Below are 19,165 nucleotides of genomic sequence, written 5' to 3' on the forward strand. Positions count from 1 at the left end.
CTGCAAAGTTGGCGTTTTTGAGTGTACGGAAATTTTCTTCTAAAAAATGTGCCTATGATTAAAATTAAGAACATATTGCCGCTCATGAGATGAAAATTGTAGTGCATGCACCCAAATTAAAACTGTGCATACCGTCTCTCGAGTTTTAGCAGTCTTTGGGTTTTCTCTTTTCCTGCTTTGAAAGACTTTAAATGTAGCGTGTCGGCACGACACCCGTGAAAAACGCTTATTCAAAAGCAGAAAGCCTCCTCCTCATGGTTGAAGTGACATAATTTCTGTACAAACTCCTGAATAACACCACTCCACGCAGGGCTTCGGGAGCCTTTCACCAGGCACCCTGAATTCTTTGCAAAGTCTTTTATATTTCTGCTTGAAATCAAGCCGCCTGTAATTTTGCCGGCATTTGCAGCTCGTTATCACATTTGCGCGGTGATGTACCGTACTCGACTGCCAAAAGTGCTCATAAAACAGATGATTATTTAAAACAGGTGATGCAACTCAAAGCAACCCTGCTCATGGTGTGGAAACCTCGGAGCTGGTAGAGGGCGCCCTCTGCTGGCGCCTTCTTGTTTCCCTTGTTAAACAGAAAGGACAGCACGGCAAACTTTGAACTGGTTTATTGACATGTGTATAGCGATTGTCTGTGCACCGGACGATTACAGAAGAATATGTTATAAAATAATACAAAATAGCTGTACACAACACAGATTATAGTTAAAGGAATGCATTGTTAACTGTGAGGTTTTATGCTGTATTATACATATCAGCTACTCACTCGCCTACGATGAGACGAGCTCATAAGTTGAGGAAGTTGAGGTTTGGCCATCTGGTTATGAAGGTCAATTAATAGATATGATAACAAACGAAGTTAGGGAAGAGCTGATGATGTTACTGGTGGTATCAAACAACCTGATGCTGAGCTAAAATACTTAGTCTCTAATTTTTTAACTAATACTAAAATCTAAAACTCAAAAAAAGTTACATATGGATGTCCATAACCCAAAGTGAGTCATAGAATAAAACAAAAAGAAAACTCAAACAAATATTGTACGTTAGCTCATAAACTAGAACCCAGTGGGGGTGCTGCAACTGTTCTCCATCCACATGCCAATGGTGTTACATGTTGTACTGTATATATGCATATCTCTCTCTCTATATATATTTTGTCAAAAGCAAGATTCACTGGATTTGGTGTGATTTGCGAAGGCCAGCTAATACACATGATTTCATTGCCTGTTTCATGAGACCCGTAAGTGGTTGACCTGTGGTGATCTACCCGACTGTTTGCCCTCTAGAATTTGGACATAAGATGTGGCTGCTCTCACATCGAACGCCTTAATCTGGAACTTTTTTTCACTCAAAGTGCCTTTTATCAGGCATCTTTCAGCTGTGACTCTAAAATCCTTAATCCTGAGCAACAGTAACACAACCCTCATCCACCACACTACAAATCTTATATTTAGACTTTAAAGGAGACCTATTATGCCTTTCCTCTTGTTCTGTCATACACATGCTTATACAAAAGTGGATGTTGATATTAATAATGGTCGACCTTTCAAATAACGAGGTAAAGCTTCAAACGACCCAAAAGGCTCTGTTTTCTTCTACATCTGCGCCCATATGATTACGGTCATCTCAGGAATTCAGCTCTAACAATGAGACCAGGAGCCCCACCCACCCTCTGTTTAAACAGTCTTTGAGTGAGGGGCAGCCAATCAGAATAAAGTTAAAAGCGTGGGCGGGGAGCCAAAATGGCTTTTATTCACACAATAAATGAACTGAGTGGGCTGTCAAGGTAAATAAGGATTATTCTGAACTGTGAACCATGCAAAGCTACTGAAGAAGCATAAGAGGTCCCCTTCAAATGGAAAACATGCTGTCTTTCATTAGCTTTAAATGCTCCATGACGGGTCCAAATACAAAATGTAAACAAGTATCGATGTGAATGTCTTTCTGTGATGAATTGGTTTGGTGGAAAATATTAGCATAGTAGTACAAAGTGGGATTCAAGAGGTCTCATTCACAAAGATCGTGGATCTATCACGTATGAGGATCTATTTAGGCGCTCGTTCTTTTTTCCTCTTGCTTTAAAGCCCACCTCCCCCAAAAAACAACAAAAACAAAACAGAAATGCTGCAGTTTTTAACCAACGAAGGACTCGGAAGACAGCTCAAACGTTCTCAGCATGAATTGCAAGTTGGCGCTCCACCGTGCAAAGTTTTCGAGTACGTGTACGTGTAGTGTACATACTGTATGTGTACGTTCAGCACATGCAAGCTAGACACAATTTTTTCACGTGAGTGTATTTCTTTCTTTTTTTTCTGTTTTTTAAATCAGTTATGTCTTTCATACTTGAGGCTATTATTGAATTTACTTGTTGAGCTAGTTCACCAAGCTACACCTAATATTCAGTTACAAAAATAGTATCACAATATAGACCATTCAATATGAGCACCAGGGAAGGCTAAATATAGCCCAAAGTATTTTGGCTACATTCATTGTCTGGGCAATGTTTTACGGTAGCAGAGTGTGTGTGAAAGTGTGTGTGTTCGTTAGACACAGTGTTGGCAATGTTTTCTCACTCACAAGCTCCCCTACATCTACCGCACGATTATATCTCGTAACATACACAACTTGCGTACGTACACTGAGTAACAACAGTTAACTAAAACCAATTGTCAGATAGAAAAATAGTTGCTGTATAATTTTTTTAAACACTGAACATCTAAAAGAATTCCTCCCACTTCCCCAAATAAAACCCTCCCCGTTTCCTAACAAAATAGTTTTCTTTGAAACAATAACCCAAAAAAAATGTTTTGAGGTTACACAAGGTCAAGCCTACTGACACTCCATCACACTACCATACACCCTGTTTAACATAATTCAGAAACCAGAAGTGTGTTCAAATTAACAAAGAACAAGCTGGATAGTTTTGCAGCATTACCAGCACAGTAAAGAAATGATAGAATTAGTAATTAAATATGGATCAGGCATTAAGTCTTTCAAATCTGCAGCTTGTGGTATCACTCATATTCTCTGGTCTATGACCCCCAATTTGGAAATAAGTCACGGGATTGAACACGCCTCTGGTTGAGCCCTTTACCTGGAAACCATTTCAGCCACATTTGAATTGGACTGCTGACCTAACACTTGGCTAAACATAGCATAACATCTAGCTTATCTATGGGAGTGCTATTATTGCTTCAGAGTTGGGAAGTGGAGTTCATACCCGGTTTTCATTCCAAGCCTTTGTTTATCCTTACCCTGCTTCATAATTAGGAAAAGATCTGCTGTAAAAGTACTGCAGTGTTCCCTCTGGCCCTTCAGAGCTAATCAAACAATCTGCAGGTTACTGTCCAAAGAATTACAACACATAGGGGTCTGTCATTAATGGGCAGTCTGTGCATAGATCTTACTCTACAGTGATATGTAAAGGACTCCAACAACATATGCTTCTAATTCCTTAACTTCAGAAATAGTTGTGAAGTTTTCCTTCATGGATCAGGAAGAGTGTTAAATGCTGTATGGAAGCACGAGCCACTGATCCCACATTATAATCATCAACCATCCGCAGTTAACAAAGCCCACTGAGAACACAGCTAGAAATATAAAACGGTTGCTAGTTCAGAAAGGAAAACCATTAATTATAATGCTGATGTCAGATAAGATATTTTTTTATGGAAGTTGATGCCAGAAGCATTAAGTTTCTTTGTGATGAAAGTCCTGCCGCAGCCAATGAACTAATAAAAAAAAAAAAGTATATATATATATATATATATATATATATATATATATATATATATATATATATTCCACAGCAGCAGAAGTGGTTACGCTTCATGTGAAAGGGTAGAAGATGAATAAGTGCAAAAGTTACTTGCATTTTATACAATGCATGGTGTTGAAGACTCACGAAAGTCATGTGGCTATCATTTGATAATATAGTTAAAATGCAGCATCATAGTTTAAGCTGTGAACGTGCAGCATCACTTCTGAGAGCTGTGTCTCGCTGAAAGACGAGTAATGACTGAAATCAACTGCCACTGTGTTCAGCTGGAATTAAAACCCTCTGACTCCTGCACGAGGGGGGCGGGAAATGGTTTAAAATTTAGAAAACACTTTGAATTGACAGCAATGATAATTCTGTCCTATTTTCTTGATCTTACACTAATCAGCAAGCCCTAAAGGATAAACAAAGGGAAGGATTTGTCAGCACTGAGCTACATTCAGTAACAGAGAGTGTTATTGTACAGAACACACACGCTTATCATACTGATCAACATTTGAACGCATGAACGCAGCTCAGGTAGCTTCCTGCTATTGTGGTTGTTGCTGAGAAGTGGTGATTAGTCGATGGGGCCCTGGAAGATGAGCCGTGTCCAGCCGGGGGAGCTCAGGGCAGTGGAGCAGAAGGGGCAGACAGGTCTGAAGGCATGCGTCCCATGGGGCAGAGGAGTCTCAGCCCAGTACTTGGCTGTCCTCTCTGAGCAGACGTGGCCACATGGCACAAAACCGTGAGTGGGGGCTCCGGCATCCACATACACCGCAGGCTCACAGCCCAGCCACAGCGGCACGTAGGGACCCACGCTCCTGCACAGGGGACATTCTCGCCGGGTGGTGGAGCCTTCACCCTCTCCTGGATCTTCCTCTCTCTCCGATCTCTGGCCCCAATCGTGGCGTCCGTGGACGTGGCCACAGGCGAGGTAGACCCAGGGTTGACGCTCTTCAAGGCTGAAGTTAAATAAAGTGTACCGATATTTTAAAGAAAATTTTTTAATGCATGCGTGTGTAACAAAATAGAAAAACCTGTGAAGAATTTTCTCCTAAAATTAGTAATTGGAAATAATCCATTTTTAAATAAATAACAAGACCTTAATTTAACCATCAGTGTGGCCCTGACCTATGACTGCGTGGAAGGCTGGGGAACGCCAGTGTGCTGAGGCCGACGGGACACTGGGGCCGGGATGCGTTAAGCTCCTGACGAAGCGCCTCCAGGTGACGCAGAGTGGGAGAGCGCATGAGCCCCTCACCGGTGCGCCACAGCAGAGTAGCACCACAGAGATCGACGAGCGACCCGTCACGTAGTGCGCTGCTCTCCCCCTCCGCCTGAAGTGACGCACAAACAGATATTTGTGTACAATAAAAGGCAAACACAGACCCCGAAAGTTCACTGAAGAAATGTAGATATGGTAACCAAACCTGCGGCAACTCACCAGCGTCCCCCTGCTGGGTCCAGACCGTGTCTCCCGCAGCGCATAAACATCTCCACAGACGGAGATCTCCCTCCACAGGCCTTGCTTGGGATCCTCTGGGAAGCCCTGTGGGTGCATCACTAGCACCCCATTAGTGGTGAGGCCATCCATATGCCCATCAGGATTTTTCCATTTGGTTGCTTTCTCCTGTGGCAGCAAAGACATTAAAACATAATATTGATATGTTTCAGAAAGTATTTTTATTGTGTCAATCATACTGTTATTCCCAGCATGAAGAGTGCTGCTCTCGTCTTACTTTCAAATACAGGCAGTCCAAAAACACAGGGAAAAAAGACTTTGCAGTTAGATCTTCAGTGCATCACTTTCTACAACAGAAGTCCCACAGCACTGTGCAAAAGTCTTTGGCCACCGCACCATTTTGCAAGGAAAATGGGTACAGCAATTTATTGAGATGTGCAAATACACATGGAAACACATGGACAACGCACCCATCCCTTGCAGGCAGGTGCTTTTCTATGCTTGAATGATTCATAGGTCAGTGTTAAGTGGCGTAACATACAAAGCAACACTCTCAAAATGGTCAGGTACAAGGAATGGACTGAAAATGAGTGAAAGCTAGTCAAACACTGCAATTTTTATCAGATCGTTTCATGGAAAGTTAAGCTCTCTTAAATCATCAGGATGTGTACAGTAGACAAGAAACTGGGACTCAGTTAGATTTTTCAATAACTTAAAATCTAAAATATTCTGTTATTAGAAACCTGTTGCTGGAGTATGAGTCTACTCACCCCTAAGAAAATATTTTTGGAGGAGTCAAAGCCTGCAGCATAGATGCGTGCAGTGTAAGGCGGGTTGCGCTCGCACACTATTCTGCAGGCAAAACGGGAAATGGTGCTGGGAGCAATGGAAGGATCTTCGCCTTCCTTTCCTCCAGAGGTGTCTGTTACCACAAAGTCAATAGGACTCTCTGTGGAGCGTCCAATCTGCAGGGGACAGCACAGAAAAATACTATTTATTAACTGAAACAAATGTCTCATTAAAATGTTATTGGTAAGCAGAGCTATTTCTTTTAAAGCATCAGTGCTCATAATTTTATGGCTTTGAGCTATCTGGGCAAGATGGTTCATTTTTATGTTTAAAAAGATCTGTAAGAGCAATAGAAAAGCACAAGCGTGTGCATAAAAATAGACTTTCTTGGAGCTATGACGTAAATCTCTTTATTTTTAACACTTAATGGTCCCAGTTCTGAACCAAAATAATCTACCCTCCTGTAGAAATGACTTTGATGGGATTACATAACAGTTGGAAACTTGCACATGATCGCACTTCTTGGAGTACATTTTGCTGTGAATCCTCTCATCACTCAAAAGAAAATAAAAGTTGACTTTGTTTGCTTGCTGTGTTACCTGGAACATGTCTGTGTTGTTGTCATGGCAGTACTCCACCACCACGGTCTGGTTTCGGGACAGGGTGAAAGAGATGCTGTGCTGCCCCCTGCTGTGCACCGCCTGCAACAACAACAACAGCAACAACTTGTCATTTTCTGGAAGCTTCTTTCTTTTCATTTAACCACCCATATTCTTAAGTAAAACACACAGTTATAAGCAAATAAAGTATATCTACATTTTTGTTTTTAAAGGCGCCTTTAAATTCAAACAGTTTGTGCAAAGGGACTGGCATTTATACAACACTTTTCCAGTCTTACCACTCCAAGCATTTTAAACCAACAGTCCCCAACCCCCGGGCCACGGACCGGTACTGGCCGTGAGTCATTGGAACCGGGCCGTGAGAGTTGTGAAATTGATCGGTTTTAGGGTTTTTATCGTCAACTCGGTTTTCCTGGGTCTTTTCCCCATGTGTTATGAATAAATCTTCTTTTTTTGCTACCGGTACTGGTTTTATTTTGTTGCGGCACCTTAAAGGCCGGTCAGTGAAAATATTGTTGGACATAAACCGGTCGTGGCACAAAAAAGGTTGGGGACTGCATTTTAGACTACAAGCCACATTTACCCATATAATCATACAACCTAACTTATGTCTTTGGATTGTGGGTAAAAGTCAGAGAACTCTCGCAGACCCAGGAAGAACACGCAAACTCCACCTCACCATGATTCGGGAACCTTGTTGTGAAGCCAAAGTGCTAACCACGGTACCATCATCCAACATTAAGAGCAGCATTTAGCAATGACGTGCTGGTCTTCTACTAAGCGCCAGACAAACAGATCAGCCGGTGGATGTTGATCTAATATAGATACTGGATGACGTGTCTGCTGATATAAAAGCCTTTCTTTGTTGTGTTGGAAATTGCTGAATAAGATGCTTGGAAGAGTCTAGACATGGTGTCATCACACAGATTCTCTTACAGAGTCAGCTCTCAGCAAAGCACATGTAACAACACAGCAGAACAGATGGTGGTGTGGTGTGGGTTTCATGGTAAGTTGTTAACCAGTTTGTGTAATACAATCCCACAAATCTGATCACTCTCATGTTCAGCTTCATTAAGTACACCACTGAAATCAAATATAATACGACAGCTCTGACACAAATTTGACACTGTCAAAAATTCCCAGGTTTTGAGATAGTTCTATGTTTTTTCAGATCACATTAGGTGGTGGTGATGAACATGACAGCATTACTTTTAGGTGGTCCTGAATGTTTGCCTCGCTCCATGGGGATATTATTTAGTGTGGCTCTGCGGCTTATAGCAGACTTCCAAAAAACAGCAAGGAATACTGCTTTCAGTGGCAGTCTAAGACTGCTGGGCCAGGAACTTTCTGGTGGACAGCTGAATGGTGTCAAGGAGAGCCAAAAAACCAACTCTGCCAGTGAGCCAGGTTGGCCCTGCCACATGGTTTTGGCCCCAGTATACTCGCCACATTGGTGCACTGTTGGTAACATTATCACACAGCCTCTTCCATTTATGGTCCCTGTTACAGTGCAGATACCTGCTGCAATATTCTCCTGAACAACAGGTGTCACCATTCAGACAAAACCTCATATAGGAGGAGAAGAAGTCAAAACAAGAACCAAGAACCAAAGAACAGCCAAGTTTTTCTCCACGAGGTCTCATCTTTTCGTGGCTCAAGAGTTGGGAGTTCGCCTTGCTCGAGCCCCGGCTTGGACAGTCTTGGTCGTTGTGTCTTTGGGCAAGACACTTTACCCGTTGCCTACTGGTGGTGGTCAGAGGGCCCGGTGGCGCCAGTGTCCGACAGCCTCGCCTCTGTCAGTGCGCCCCAGGGTGGCTGTGGCTACAATGTAGCTGCCATCACCAGTGTGTGAATGGATGGATGACTGGTTGTGTAAAGCGCTTTGGGGTCCTTAGGGACTAGTAAAGCACTATACAAATACAGGCCATTTACCATTTCAGATTGTTGCAACTTCTTCCTCTGTAAACTCTGTGAATCTCTGAGCTTCTGTGCTAATGTATGATAAAAATGGCGGTACAACCAACACAATCTTACACTTGTCTCTTCAATTAAGCTGCAGCAACTGCAGCTACGAATCTGAAGTTTAATGTTAATAATTTGTCATACAGTGCTTTTTGTCAGGTACTGCACAGACGTTATAATGGGACCTTAACAGTGACTGAACTTTCAAAATAAAAGTAAGTGGCTTTTCAACTGGTATTCTGATCATAGGTGGTACTGTTATCTTAAATTAAATAAATAAATAAACAATACTGTTGGTTATTGTTCATATACTTGAAAGACCAGCCAAGCAAAGTCTCTGTGTGGGAAAAAAAATATCCATCCAAAATAATATAAATGTTGGCCGATTTATTGATACCTGAATTTTGTACTAGCTAAAAACAGTATCCAAGCAGTAATCAGTATCAGTCATCTCCAGATTAAAATCTTAATTCAGCTCAAGTTTTTTACATGCAGCATCTTTCAGTACATCAAACAGCCTTATGTAGGATGACACACACACACACAGACAGACCACATAAACCTGTCTTCATGATTAGTCATCCTTCCTCTGGCACACAACAGGGGTTACAGGAAGGAAACTCATGTTACACAATGATGAAAACTATAGCACACACACACACATGCGCATGGACACGTACCTTGCTGTCCTGTGGTGTATTGAGGATGTGCACAGCACTGGGCTTGACACCGTTGGCCTTGGCCCTTCGGTACAGAGCAAAGCGGCTCTTTCTGCGCCCACGGTCTCCGTTTGGAAGGGAGCCATTGTAGCTGGAGGAAGATAAACAAACACAAGAACATGACGAAAAATATCTACTGAAACCAACAAATGATGTTTAAGTAATCTAATTTGGGCTGGAATACAGGCGACATCTAGCTTTATTGAGAAAGCCTAATTGTGTTAAAAACACAGTTATCTTGTTTGCATACTTATCATAAGTCATCACTTAAATGACACTGAAGCTGCCAAGATGTCAGGAAAATAACGGCAATTAAAGTGCAAGCTCAATTAATTATGTGCATCTTTACAGCAATACCGCTGCTCGCTCGTTTGAAATGAATTAGAGCAGCACATTCAGGCCACTCGTGATTCATGTTAAACTGCTGAACCTCAATGAGAAAGACAACCTGCACTTGATCTGACTCACTCGGCTTGTCCTTAAGGCCCACGTTCACTAAAGAAGAGCTCGCTCTTCATCTAACCTCTTACAATATAAAGCATCTTCAGCAAGACAGATTTATTTTCATCACACCATTGCCCAATTACATTAACCATAAAGAGTTGAGTAAGTGGTCTGGAGAGGATACTGAATAATACTTTGAAGCTTTGTGTTCATTAATAGCAAGCAGATATGATAGGTTCTTTCAGAGGGTGGTAAATAACATAGTCCAGCCCATTACTGTTTTATAACTCAATATAAGGCTTTTAAATGAAAATCCTTCTGACACCTTAACTAAGATATTGAATTTGTCCTCAATGTTTTCTGTAGCTGGGTCAATGTAATTTCTTTCACAGCTTGAGTTCACAAAAAAGGCAGTATGTAAGGCTTGTGACTAATGAGCAGGACATGTTTCTTATTAAAAGCATTCAGAGGAAGTCCTGCAGGCAAGACTCACAATTTTGACAATAACCATCTTCACTGCTCCCCACAGTTGATGGGATGAAAAGCCATCTGGTCTGGTTTTCTTCTGACTTTTGGTCTTGATTTGAGTACAAAAGGAAGCACTGCCTACTTTTTGAGTGTCAGTAAAGTGTAGCTCTGACACTGCGATGAATTTACAAAAGGAATGAAGAAAGATGATTTAAGTGACTTTGCAAGTGGCATGTTCTAGACGGGTGGTCTGAGTATTTCAGAAACTGTTGATCTGCTTGGATGTTCCCACACAGCCATCTCTAAGTTTAACTGAGAGTGGTCCAAAAAAGGGAAATATCTGATGAGGGGCAGTTCTCTGGGATGAACAATGCCTTATTGATACCACTCACAGGAGTATGGCATAGATGCATTCAGACTGAGTCGGTAACAGTAATTCAAATAAGCACTCAATACAACCAAGGTATGCAGAAGAGCATCTCTGAATGCACAACATATTAAACTTGAAGCAGTTGGAAGACCACATTGGGTGCCACTCATGTGAGCTAAAGCTTTATTTAGACCTCTGCTAGAAATGTATGTCCTAACTTACGTAATAATTGGAAACTCATTTCACCCCTACACCACAACCTTTCACGCCATTTAAGTCTTTTGTATCCATCAACCCAATGTGTAGGCACATTTCTCAGAGGTACACATCAGGTCGGTGCGTAGGGTTATAACAAGGTTCCAGTTATGGCGTAAGTTACAACATAAATCTGACGTATAAGTATAATTAACACGTAAGAATGGAAAACTGAGTCTATAATGTCCACAAGCTCACTGAAAGTGGAAAACAGAAGACTGGAGTCTCAATTTTACAGCGACAATTAGATGATAGGGTCAGAATCTGCCATTAACATGTTGGTAATGGATCCATCCTGCCTTGTATCGATGGTTCAGGTTGGTGGTGGTATAATGATGTGAGGGATACGTTCTTGACCGATCAGTATCCCTGTTAAAATGCCACAATATACCAGAATATTGCAGCTGACCATGTCCATCCCTTTATAATACAGTGTACCTATTTTCTGATGGCTGCTTCCAGCAGGATAACATAAACTATGCTAGAAAGGTAAAATCATCTCAAACTGCTTCCTTGAAATCGGAATGCACCGATCCAATATTAAGATCAGATATTAGTCTGACAGCCCCCCCCCCCCCCCCCCCCCCAAAAAAAAACAAAGCAAACAAACAAAAAAACTGGTCTGGTTACTGGTCTGGATATTGGTTATACTGAACTGATCTGTGGTCTGATACATTCATTTCAGTTCACTATGGTTCTGTGTTTACTTCCTCAATAGACAGCAGCAGCTAGCAGCAGAGCTAATGTAGCATGGAGCGAGCAAACACCAGAATGTCAGCAGTTTGGAGGCATTGCAACAGCTTCGGTCTCTAAATTTGCAAAGTTGTTGTTGTTTTTTTTGCTGCAAACTGGGCTCAAGGTGACATGACTGACAACACCTGACAATGAAGATGCTTTCTGTCTCTTCCTTCACTAGTTTACTTTCACTCTCATTATATTCTGTCACCGACCATATCTAAGAAGCTAGAAGGACACTGGTTTAGTGTTACACCTGTTGGTAATCTTCTATTATACTTATGGTAACGTGACCTCTCCTGACAGCTCACAGCTGTGTGAGAGGATGAAAAGGGAAAACTGTTAATAACAGCAGTTTCCAGCAACCTAATGTCGCTCACTTGAATCACTCTAATATCACTTTGACATGAGCTCTCTGAAAATAAATTAGATGAACAACTTTAGCATATTTTTCATAGTTTTTCACTGCATTTACCCCAGGCCTGTTTTTATTTATTCTTTTACTATTTAATACTAACACTTCAATAAATTTGTATTCATGAAAAAATGTAAACTGTCTTTGATGGTTCAATCTGTGAGCTTGTCTAAGAGCAAGTTGATATTGTGCATTTCAATTCCATGAATCTCAGAACATAGATTTTCTGTGGTTGACAATCCTCAGGATAGAGCGGGAAAGGAAGGTGGGATGATGATGCTGAACAGATCAAGTATGTCACCTGGAAATACTACAAACAGGGCACATTCAACTTTGATTTTTTTTTATGTGAAATCCAATTAAAGAGCATGACTCAATGCAAACCTGTACCCTTCCTGGCCTGCTCTGACAGTTCAAACTAAACTGTGACTAACAAGGAAAAGACTGGTGCAGGAATCACGGACACGCAAGCACAGAGCTTTCAGGGCTTTGGCCAAAAGTCAGAGCACATAAAATAGGGCAAAGGATAAGAGGCTGCAGGAGATAGAGAAAAGGGTAGCAGGTTGGTCGAAATGGAGGCAGAAAAACAGTCAGAAGCTATCACAAGTTTTAGAGAAATAAGTGAATAAAATGAAGGACGGGAGATGGAGAACAGGGACTGAAAGATCACGCAAAGCAGAGGATTGAGGGGGAAAGGCCAGAAGGACAGCAGCTCTTTAAGATGCGTTTGTGGGCAGTTCAGCCTGCATCACAAATGTGCACACATCATAAGGCACTATATGAAATATTCACTCCTTCTGCCCCTCAACACAAGGTTTATTTTCGTTGAGGGCAAGTCACCAAGGAGGCCTGCCTCTGTGAAAGTCAGCACTCAGCAAAACACTGAATGGTCGGCTAGAGAAAGGGCTGGGTGATAGACAGAGGAATGAGACAGAGACCATATTGAGATAAGTTATGGAGGAGAATAGAAAGGTGTGAGAAGACAAGAGGGTGTTCGCATAGCGAATAGAGGGGGTTGCTGGACGGGGCATGGTGGTGGTACATGGTGTCCAGAATAACTAAGGTGACGAGAGATAGCAGGCAAGCAGCCTCTGCAAAGATCACATGGCCAGCAGTGAAGTAGACATTGACCACAAGGGGCATGGGATCATCAAAGCTGACAGATGCAAAGCCAAACCACAGTTGCATAAAACATGGCCAGAAAATTATGAAATCTGACAGGAAGCAGTAAAAGATACAATCTGTTCTTACACTGCCTGCCTCCAGGCAAAATTACCTGCTGTATGTTTGAGAGCAATAAATTCCACAAATCCAAATGTAATATACCTGTGATCACCCATATAATAAAACAATTATTCACAATATTACTGTACCGTGTACTACTACAACCAGGCTGTGGCACTGGAAGATAGTTAATCAGCTTTATCTCTTTATCCTTGTCTGTCAGCTCTTTTTCAAAACCACAGACAGGTTACCAGTCTGGCAGGGCACAATCAAAACCGACTCTCAATCACCACAGCTTTGAAAGTGAGGTTGTACAAAATGCATTTTTTTAGCCATCGAGGAGGCGCATTTCGGCACACACTGCAGAGCACACTGGTGTTCAAGTTCCACAGCCAAAAAAAGGAAAAAAATTCTCAAAATAGGCATTCAGTTCTCACATCCTTACTCTGATGTGAGCGTGTAAAGGGCTGCTGTGTTCAAACGGACGTTAATCAGTATTCTAATGCAGGCGGGCTACAGCCTCCTCACTCTGTGTTCAGCTGGAGGGGAAGAGATAGGCCATTAGGTCAGTTATCTTTGGCATACACAGGAAGCTCTGCAGGGCAAAAGGGAGGCCTGTGTAAGGCTGTGTATATGATTGTGTATGTGTATATGTGTGTTGTAATTTCCTGGTCCTTGCAAACTGTGCATAGAGTGGAGCTGCAGGGCTGGAAGTGCTGTGGAAGCTGGTGGCTGTCATCAGCACATCCTGCCCACTCCTGTACTTGCGTGCGCTGGTGATGTAGAAGGGCTTTTCTCCTCCTCCGCCTCCTCCTCCTTCCTCCCTCACTCCCTCCCTCCCTCCCGCCCTGGCATGGACGGTCATCTGGCTGAGACGTTTTATTAATTAGTAATACCAAACGAGAGCGCGACTATGACTATGAATATAAGCAAAACGCATTTTTCAGACGACGCTGTTCTCCTCCCTGCTACTTTTAGCGAGCACCGATCCAGCAAAGTATGACATCATTGGGATTTTCAGGTCTGAGCAATCCAGCGCTGCCACTACAACCATTGATGAAAAACCGGCTACATCCGTAGTAGCCTTATGTACTATGGCCAAGGCAGATGTTGCACCTTTACACTTAAACATGATGGAGAAACTATGCTGGGCTGTAGTTTGAGATAAAATGCCTTAAAAACTTACTTTTTAACATTACTACACAGCTACACCGGTGAGGGAAAACGACGACAATGTAACATAAATGAGAAATAAGCTAGAATCCCTTACTACGATTGATTTAATAACCCTAAAACAACCGTAAGCGCGATATATTTTGTAAGAGCAGTGGATTAAAGCTGAACTCGAACGTCATTTGCTGGGTTATTTGTGCTGGTGAAACCGCTACATATTTAAAGGTTAATTTGCCACTGGAGCTGTTCACCAAACGATATAATTTCACTCTAGCTTAAGGTTTTAAAAGACTTACCCCAAAATGACCAATTCGCCGTATTTTACCGGGTCTTTAACGGGCACATCATCATCTCCGTCTTTTTTCGGTGAATTCATCAGACTGGACTGGTCCAGATGGGGCAAAAAACGCGTCCAATTGCAATAGTGGTGAGATAAAACAATGCTAACACACTCGAAACTGTAGGGAAGTGGTTTTGGTTGTAGTCTACCAAAGTTTGGGCACTGTTGGGCAAAGTTTTTCCAGACTTCTAGGTGTTTTTTTCATTGTTTTAATCCGGTGAAGGAGCATCTTTTCGTGGCTTTAATGCCAGTGTGTAGCTAGTTTGTATCGCGACAAATCTGTTCAGTAGCAGGGGATACAACAACGGCTAACGGTAGGGAGTGGGCTGTACCATAAATTGGGGGAAGAGGATGCCATTCACAGCATATGTCGAAAAATTTGATAAAATTTACGCCCGTTGGGAAAAACGTGCAACTTCTCGATTGAAAATGCTGATAAAAACTTCACGTGCGATTATTAGATAAATAAATGCAGTTCAGCATTTAGAACGTAAAAGCGCCATGAACGTATCCACCCGCGGAATACGAATGGATGCATCCGTGATGTGAAGCTGGCTCCCCCCGATAGAATAAAATGAGCCATTTCGAAATCCACAGGAAGTACCCGCATCCCCCTGCCATACCGAGGGATTCTACTATATTTAAAGTAAAATACTACCTCACTGGATTTTTTTATTTATTTATTGGTATGGTCATAAGTGATGCTGATCTAACGGGCCATTATTCAGTCTGACGTAAGGAGGAGCTCCGGGGGGTGTGGTGGTGGAGCTAAGATGTGGGTCACCACTGCGCCCCAGACTACACCTTCCCCCCCGCTCCCTGGATTTCATGTGGGAGTCGGGAGACGGATATAGGACGGCTGGAACCCACGCGTGCATCCCTCTCTCGCTCTTTTCTCTCACACTGTAGTAAGGCATCATGTTGTGACCGCATGAGGGCAGTGCACTTGCTAAGTACAACTTTCCAGCCAGTAAAGTCTGAATGGTTTTTTTTGTGACTAATTTTCCAGTTTAAATATCACTTCTATTTACACGCACTGTCCAGTAATATAAACGAATGAACAGCTAAGCTTAGATATGACACCTCCACCCCACACCAACACATGAAAGCAAAACCTTTGCTGCAGGGGTTTTGAACAGAAGCCAGAGACACACTGATCAGCATCGTTGTCTTCATGTGGAGCAGTCCCCTTTTTCATGTTTGGCTTACTGGTGTAACATGTAGTAGCTTGCAGATAGAGTTGCAAGGCGAAACGGTATAGCACTCTGCATGACTCTGCAGTGTGTGGCAGTGTCGGGCCTCTTTTTACTGGATATATGGGACAGCAGTAAAACATTTGCATGTGCAAATTTACAGATGTTAACCTAATTGCTATGATAATAGTTTCAAAAGGTAATGACTGTGCCCTCAGTAACACATTTGCAGTGCTACAGAGCAGTGATGACACTGTATGTGGGTAATGACTCATGAATCAGCTTCAGAATTAACCAAAGCAAACAGCCACACCCTTATTTCATAATTGACAGCCCACAGCAGTCACAGAGTAACTGATCAACCAGCGTGAGCACTAAGTAATCTTTTGTATACTGGATATCAGAAGGTTAACCTCCAACATACTTTTCTTCTGAGATACAAAGTAGAAACTGGATGGACCAGATGTGCATGCTTCTCTGTGTGTTTGTGTTTGTGCATGTTTCAGTGTGAGTTTCTTCCTTTTCCACTGTGAGATTAAGGTCACACCCTCCTCAGTCTCTCCTGCCATCTCTCCCATATTCCCTGCTTTTTTCCTTCTGCTTCTTTATTTTTGTCTGCCTGTCCTTGTTCGGCTTCAGTTTCAGTATTAAACTAGAAAATATTTTTGTACTAATCCTCACTGTTCCTTTTAATTTACATAGTTTGTGGCCATAATAATCCATCAGCAGGACAAGGATCCAGTTTTCGCTGTCGGGATTATTTACCTGTCATGTCTAACCAGGAATTTAAGGAATGTTCTGAATGAATACAACCCCACTCCATGTCTGGTAATTGGCTGACTATGTTTAATGATCATGTAGTAATCCCCATCTGAGTGTTTTATCATTTTTACTGACGTCGCTGAACGATTGCAGCAACAGAACAGTAGGAGGGATTCATCTGCGTTTTAAAGGATACCGCAGAATAGATGTTTGTTGTCACGTAGAGAGCTGAAAAGGCACTCTATTAGTAAAGTGTCTCATTCACAGCATCATCCTGCTGCCACAAATAGAAGAGGAAACAGCAGAGGCCATGTTTCCATGACCTCATAGCCCCGTCATATTCGCCGAAGACAAACTGAACTCGTTTGACAGATTGGACGTGGCACTTTGATTGGCAGCCACTTTGCATTGTCAGTCAAACACATTGCCATGGGCTTATCACAGTATGCAGTCTTTTTTATATTCACAGCATAGAAAATGTACATTAGAAGTCAATATTACAAAATCGTTTGTGTCACCTACATTGGGGCTATTTATCTGTATCACGTGCGTAACAGGGTTAGTGGGCAAGTTATCCAGACACCATATTTGGTAAGCAAATTTCAGGTCAGCCTAATTGTGAACATGTGAAGTGCATTACTTCTGCTATCATTCTTCAGCTTTTGGCAGGCTGTATTTTCAAGTAAAGCAAAAAATAGAAATGGGGTGGTAGCTGAATATTTTAGAAGTGGATGTTTGAATAGAAGACACACCAGCATGAACCATTTTGGAATAGCTCTACGTTACTGTGTTCCAAATATCAGTGACTCTCCTGTTATACGCATATACCTCTAAAGTCAACAGAGCTCAATCCAATAGAACACCTGATACTGACACCGCTGTCGGTGTTTCGAATTAGGAGCCTAACTCTCATAGCTCAGAATGTGACTTATGTTTCCATGATTTATAGCCAGAGTCGTGTTCTGATTTCAACAATCTGCATTCAGTTTGTGCTGATCTAAAAAGTAAACATGTAAGTAGAAGAATGGTAAGTAAGAGATGGGATTCAAGACAATCAATTTGGACCACTTAGATGTGTTCCAGCCATCTGCTGCCAAGTCTTTGTCAATGTTGCCATAGTGATGTGAGCAAACAAAGAAAAGGTATTTCTGTCATTAAGCGACCCTGTCTTCGCTGTGTGTCGTAAGAACTTGTGAATTGGTGAAGCAGAGCCCTAAGCATTTGGGAATAATGCACACTAAACACAATGATCCTAATGTTTAATACAATTACAGTACATGATTTAGTTCGTAAGCTGTTAAATGCATTCATGTGTGCTGTGTGTCCTTTGGAACAGTCACCTACCTGTGATGCACAAGTGCACACATACCTGCTGATACCCAGCGTGTATCTGTGTGTGTGAGAGAGAGAGACTGCACTCCCTTTACTTGATGAGGAGGCCATCTTCAGCACAGGGCTGACACGATATTGCAGATGGCTCAGCATATTCTTATTCTGTATGACAGGACAAATACACACCAGGCAGGGCTGGTGATTTTGTTCCCCCCCCCCCCGGAGCTGGACTAATTGCACACACAAGCAGGTTTGTTGCAAAATACTAAAAACTAACGTAATTATAAAGTGTGATATACTGTGTATGAAATAGCTTTAACAAGCTGTTATATAGTCGTACAGTTTGTTTACAAATGCTTTTTTTTTTAGGCCAGCTGGTTCAAAGCAAGACAAAGAAAGATTATATAGGATCATGTGATTAACAAGAGATAAGGAAGTCACTGAAGATCTCACAGAAACAAATCATAGATGGACCAAATAAACCTGCTGTGCATGTGACAGGATTAACCTTTGAAATCAGTGGGTTAGGCAATCTGCACTTCAGCATTTTAGTCTGAGAACTGTATTAAATCCCAACGTGCAAAAGGGATTAAATAAATGCAACATTTTCGAGAAAAACCATAAGGTTAACCTAAGTGAACAGAGCAGTTGTACACATGCAAATTGCACAGTCAGCCACAACAATCAAACCACTGCCTAATATTGCGTGAGACCCCGTGTCCCTCACCGATCTGTTGTTTCTGGTTCAATTTGTGTCTAAACCGTCGACAGTAAAATATTTGCATAGCTCTTTTTAACTCTGAATTGTACTTCAGTTGCAACAAAACTATTTTGGGAAACCAACTGTATCAGGTGCTAATCCGACACCTGATGTGTCCTTCCAACTTCACCGCGATTGTCTTGTTGCACTTCCTCTCATTTGAGTATGTGGTCCAGATGTTTCATTTGACTAAAAAAGCAGAGATAACATCTGGTCACGTGTTGTGCCAACAGACACAGCGGGCATGTGAACAGGAATTTTGACACAAATGGAAGCTCACCTGCCAGTGTCGGACCTAAACCTTTGGAGTTACCTTGTGTTGCCTGTCTGTAGGACATTTGCAACAGTTCTTTGCAGGTTGTACGTCATGGCC

General features: G+C 42.0%; 1 protein-coding gene across 1 annotated transcript; it reads right to left on the bottom strand.

The window, feature by feature from the left end:
* Positions 1 to 601: 601 nt before the first annotated feature.
* On the bottom strand, positions 602 to 15,084 carry LOC309688695 (E3 ubiquitin-protein ligase pellino homolog 2). Its single transcript, XM_082504600.1, has 7 exons — positions 14,702 to 15,084; positions 9,283 to 9,412; positions 6,620 to 6,721; positions 6,002 to 6,196; positions 5,214 to 5,399; positions 4,901 to 5,106; positions 602 to 4,731 (listed from the first exon to the last, which is right to left on the bottom strand). Exons 1-7 carry the CDS (start codon positions 14,779 to 14,781, stop codon positions 4,347 to 4,349), a joined length of 1,284 nt encoding a protein of 427 aa, XP_082360726.1. The 5' UTR covers positions 14,782 to 15,084; the 3' UTR covers positions 602 to 4,346.
* Between the last annotated feature and the right edge of the window lie 4,081 nt (positions 15,085 to 19,165).

This window comes from Aulonocara stuartgranti (assembly GCF_965226115.1).
Source record: "Aulonocara stuartgranti genome assembly, chromosome: 15".
Lineage (NCBI taxonomy): Eukaryota > Metazoa > Chordata > Actinopteri > Cichliformes > Cichlidae > Aulonocara > Aulonocara stuartgranti.